This window comes from Pagrus major, chromosome 2, assembly GCF_040436345.1.
Source record: "Pagrus major chromosome 2, Pma_NU_1.0".
NCBI classification, from domain to species: Eukaryota; Metazoa; Chordata; class Actinopteri; order Spariformes; family Sparidae; genus Pagrus; species Pagrus major.
In genome coordinates, this window is record NC_133216.1 from 19,198,720 (window position 1) to 19,203,791 (window position 5,072).

Below are 5,072 nucleotides of genomic sequence, written 5' to 3' on the forward strand. Positions count from 1 at the left end.
TTATAAACTCAGTGGACGTGTTGATGGCACCGCTTTGTTTTGCTGCAAAATAAAGCATGTAACACCTTGACATCTTACAACAGCGGGTAAATCACTCTGAAATGTACTTACAGAAATTACCTCAAACATAATGCCTGTCTGAAATGGTCTGCCATTGGCTTGCACAATGTTGCCTAATGAATGATTCCTGGCAGTCCACTGGCAGGATTTACTTAATAGAATCCTCAACAAGTGCAATCATGTCATCTGTGTTGTGTAAGATGGCTAGTGACGGCTAATTTTAAACAGTGAGTGATCTGAGGGAGGCCACACAAGAGAGGAAAGATATTGTTTTTATTAATCAAAGGATAAGTTCTCCCAAAAGTGAAAATGTTCATTATCTACTCAGCCTCATGCCGATGGAAAGTCACATGAAGGTTTGTGGTCCACAAAACAGCGTTGCAGCATTCTCCTAAACAGCTGATGTAGACGGGGACTTGTTTTAAAACGTTAAAAAATCAACTAAGAAAAAGAAAGAAAGAAAGAAAGAAAATGGCCCCTTACAGCTCGGTCGATGTAATCCATGTCTTGGGAAGAATTGATTGATTTGAAAAGAAGTTATTTACACCCTCGACGCATGGCTGAGCTCGTGCACCCACTTCAGATAGCTCAGCAGCTACAGTGAAGTCTTCTGCTTTAAAAATGGAGTAAATAACGTCAGTTTGGAATCTCACTGCTTCCATAGATTTGGATCACGTCAGATGGGCTGTATGGAGCCATTTTATGCTTTTTTTCTGTAGCTTTTTTAAACATTTTAAAACAAGTCCCCATCCACTTTTTAGGAGAATGCTGCAACACTGTTTTGCTGCGAAGCTCCAGAAATATTTTGCAGACTTTGAAACTTCACCTGATGTTCTGTCGGCATGGGGCTGAGTAGGTAATGACTGAATTGTTCCTTTTTAGGTAACTTTATCCTTTAAAGTGTTTGATTCCATGAAAAACCGAATGACAGAGCCTTCCTTAGTACACTTCCAGGATGATTATATATACTTTAACTGTGTCATTTCACATAGATTATGCCCACCTCCTGTTCTCCTCCAGCTAACACTGAATTTAACACATGCAGTGTGCTATATATGATATTTAATGGCCCTCCTTCTGTCCCCAGAATCCGAGTGGGCTCATGTCAGCTGTTTCCTCCGCTCTCTGCCTGCTGCTCTTGAACTCAAGAGACTTCCCCTCTCTTCGGTTAGCTCATGGCATGTTTCCTCTGCTGTGCCTGGCTGTGGTGACCCTCCCTGTGCTCTCCTCCCAAGGTTTCCTACATACTGAACATGTTCCCTCTTTGTGCCTTTCCTTACTGTAGATAGATAGATAGATAGATAGATAGATAGATAGATAGATTTTAAATGTTTATTCCCATTAAAGTACATTTTAAAGTGTGTTTCACTCTATCCCTCCCTGACCTGCCGCCTCAGCATCTCGCTCAGTTACACACCCACATCACACAGACACACAGACACACACGCACAGATACCGTGAACGCGCAACGCTCAGTTGGCAAAGTTTGACGCGCTGACTTTCAGAGGAGCGCACAGGCGTCAGATAGTAACTAGTAAAAGTATGCGGGATATTTCTCAGTGACTGAACAGAATTTATGATAAGAAGTTCGGCGCCTGTAAGCTCATGTCTGACCGTGAAGGGAGCTATATTACCCGCCACCTGCACTTCATAGTTTCGGAGTGTTGCTCTCGGTGTCTGTGGGCGCGTAACTTCGGGAAGAGGACAGAGTGTTTGGCACAAGACGGGACATCGTGTGCGCCAGGCGTCGGGCATAAAAGAGGCCACAAGTGGCTCTCGAGAAAGTTTGGAAAGTTTATTTTAAGGCATTCGTCTTTTGTTTGAGCGTGTGTTGTAGAGTTTGTCGTCAACATGAGTGGAGCGGTGCTTTTCCAGATGTGGATGGTTTTATTGTTGGGGACTTTGATGACCGGGGTCGGGAAGGCTCAGGTCTCCACCGCCAGAGTGATGAGGGGCAACATGAGGAGAGACGGTGAGGTGTCTTTATTGTTTCAGTCTGTTGCTGTGTTTGTTGCTTTTGTGCTCAGTGTTTATATCCGTGCTGCTGAAACCGTCTCTGTGGGATAAAGTGACCATCTTGAAGAAAAGTATCCTAATATATGACTACTTGTACTTTACTTGAGTATTTCCATTTTCTGGTATTTCATACTTCCACTCCACTACATTTTGGAGGGAAATATTGTACTTTTTAACTCATTAAATTAATCTGATACTTTTCAGATTACATGCTGCATCAGAGCCAAATGAGCCAGTTCTTAATGAACTTATTTTATCTACAATCAGATACAAAAAAAAAACAAAAACCAAAAAACACTGATTCCAATAATCAGAAAAATTCTGAATATCTGATCTGATCATTGGCGAGGCCGATAATCGATCCACCCATATTATACAGTATAAACATGCTTATAATTCTATGTATAATTTACTTTTACTTGTACTTTTGATACTTAAGTTTATTTTTTGCGAGAAAAAATACTTATTCTCTATTTCAGAGTTAGATGAGGGCATAAGGTTTTTATTTTTTGTCCTTTTAATGCCCTTTCTCAGCTGTTATACTGATTTTAATAGAATTGTTACATATTGAGATATTTAAGTGCCAAATGAGGAAATATTGTTTTGATAGTCTTGTGGTGGCCTACAGGCATCAGTTCTTTCTAAATGTCACAAATGACCGACAAGGTTTGCTGTGTTGAACGACCTGTTGTGGCACAGTGATATAAAAAAAAGCATGGAGGGCAACAGCAGGGTGGTGAAAGAAGGATAAAAGTCAGAGGATGAAAAGAAGTTGTCGACAGAGGAAGAGCAAAGTCTGTCAGATCACAAGCTCTTCCACATATTTCAGATTTTTATGAACTGAAGGAGCGTGCGTGTGTCGGACAACACGCCAGTTAAGAGTGAGACTTTGCTTCAATGCACCTCCTTCATCTCCCTCAGATTCCCCAAGCACAACTAACTAACTTCCTGCAGGTGCGCCATGCTTACTTTTCACTTGGCCCTGAGGCTAAAGTCATGGTGCTACAGTACCTTTGATTAAACACACACACACACACACACACACACACACACACACACACACAGAGGCATGCACTCAGCTGCAGGGTTGCTTTTGGCAGGGAAACATGAAAATACCACTGTATTAGGTTCGGACCTGGACGACTGCCCCCGAGGCCTGTTTCACCTCTCACTCCTCCCGCGTGTGTGTTTATAGGAGAAGAATAACACGGACACATTAGGTAGCCTACATTTCAGTGACCTTTGCTCCCCATCTAATACCTCTGAAATGTCTGACGTTCCGATTATTTTCTTGTTACCCCAAGTTACTGTTCATGATAAATCCTGTCATGAACTGAACCTGTCACGAGTGTGCTGAGTATCATCAGAGTCTTAACACACTTTGAGAAGTCAGTGTCAGAGTTTTGTTTTTGTAAGCTTTTATGCTCTAAAGATGCATCAGTATTCTCGAACAGCGTCACCGCATTCCCCCTCTGTGTGAGACGTTCTGTTTTAGCTCCTGTCTCTTTAAGGCCCATCTTCCTAATACCCCATCTGCTCTGATTGGTCAGCTCACACACGCCTGAGCCAGCAACACTCACTGTGTCTCCAGTCAACTCTGTGGTGTTTTCAGCTTCCAGTTAACTTCGCTTCTTCCATGAATACGGGAATAAATTATGCAAATGTGTGACATGGTGACATCATATGATGTGAAGACATCACATCACAATCAGAACATATCTCAAAATAATTGCAATATGATATTTTTTGTGTATCACTCAGTGGAAACATAGCAGTTGCTGGGTCTAGTCCAGTCAGAAGTGTGTACTGTGGATGAATGTCAGACCGACAGGAGAGAAAACAAAGAAACGGCTTGTTACAACATAAAAGTTGATACTGTAAGAAGGCAGCAGCTGCACTAACTCTATTTGGTCGAGAATCAAAACACCAGCAGCATAAAAAGTCGTTGTTCTCTCACGGGAGAAGAACAAGTATTAAGATCAGAACAAGGCAGTGTTAAAGCTCAACATGCTTTTATGATTCTTGAGAAATGGCCGTTTTTATTAGTTTTTTATCAGATCAGCATCTCAAGACTGCAGTCACTGTCAGAAAATGTTATTGTAGTGTTGTTTTTGCTTGCTTTCCTTCTACAATTAACAACATTTAGTAACAGTACCAACGCAAAAATGCTTGTAAATGTTCTACATATTATCAGATTCTCATTAAAATACTTCTCATTTAAAAGACTTCTTTGTGCTGGAGCAGGGCTGCGTCTCAGTTCATGTGTTTCAAACCCACACTAGGCCTTGAATAAATACTTTGTACTATAAACACCTACTGAAGGTTTGTGTGGGCCTCAAATCGAAAGAAATAATCTATCCCAGAGCTGTCTACACTTGCCATCTGTCAAACTAATCCAAAATTTGGGAACTCCCTGTAATGATGTTGTCAGGAAATGATCGGTTTGGTGCTCTCAACGAAGGAAAGTATGGCCTAAGCATTAAAGAGACAGTTGTTCTCCGAAAGCATGCATCCTTTAAGTAACTTGAAGTGGGAGTTGACACCAACAGCAATGCTATAACAATAACTATAAATATAAAGTGGACAACCACACCACAACTATAATGACAACACCAGTGGCGAAAGATATCTTTGAGATCACTTTCAGAGCGATTTGATGAAGATAGAAACAATGACAGCCAATCAAAATTCTAACACATTTATAAGGTCAGAAATTAGCTTGATTTTAGGGTCATTGTGCTGCAAAATAATGTTGCAGGAGGGCTTATAACATCTCTAACTGTAGCATACCATTTTTATGTAAGCTTATTGATGGTATTTAGGAATCACTTTTGAGGTGGTCTACTCTAACAAATCTTAGCTATTCACACACCATACTAAATGCCTATATAGGCTGCAGATTATACTTAAAAAACCTAATTTTACCTGAGACATACTGCCACATGGTCTGTGGGGCTGATGGGTATCGTTTAAAAAAATCAGATACCGATAACGGT

General features: G+C 40.9%; 1 protein-coding gene across 1 annotated transcript in view; it reads left to right on the forward strand.

Annotated features, from left to right (window-relative positions):
* The first annotated feature begins 1,617 nt into the window (after positions 1–1,617).
* Positions 1,618–5,072, forward strand: part of pdgfd (platelet derived growth factor d) — a 59,691-nt gene continuing 56,236 nt past the window's right edge. Inside the window, exon 1 of the mRNA XM_073481217.1 lies at positions 1,618–2,032. Coding sequence (XP_073337318.1) covers positions 1,912–2,032 — 121 coding nt within the window. The 5' untranslated portion in view covers positions 1,618–1,911. The remainder of the gene's footprint in view (positions 2,033–5,072) is intronic.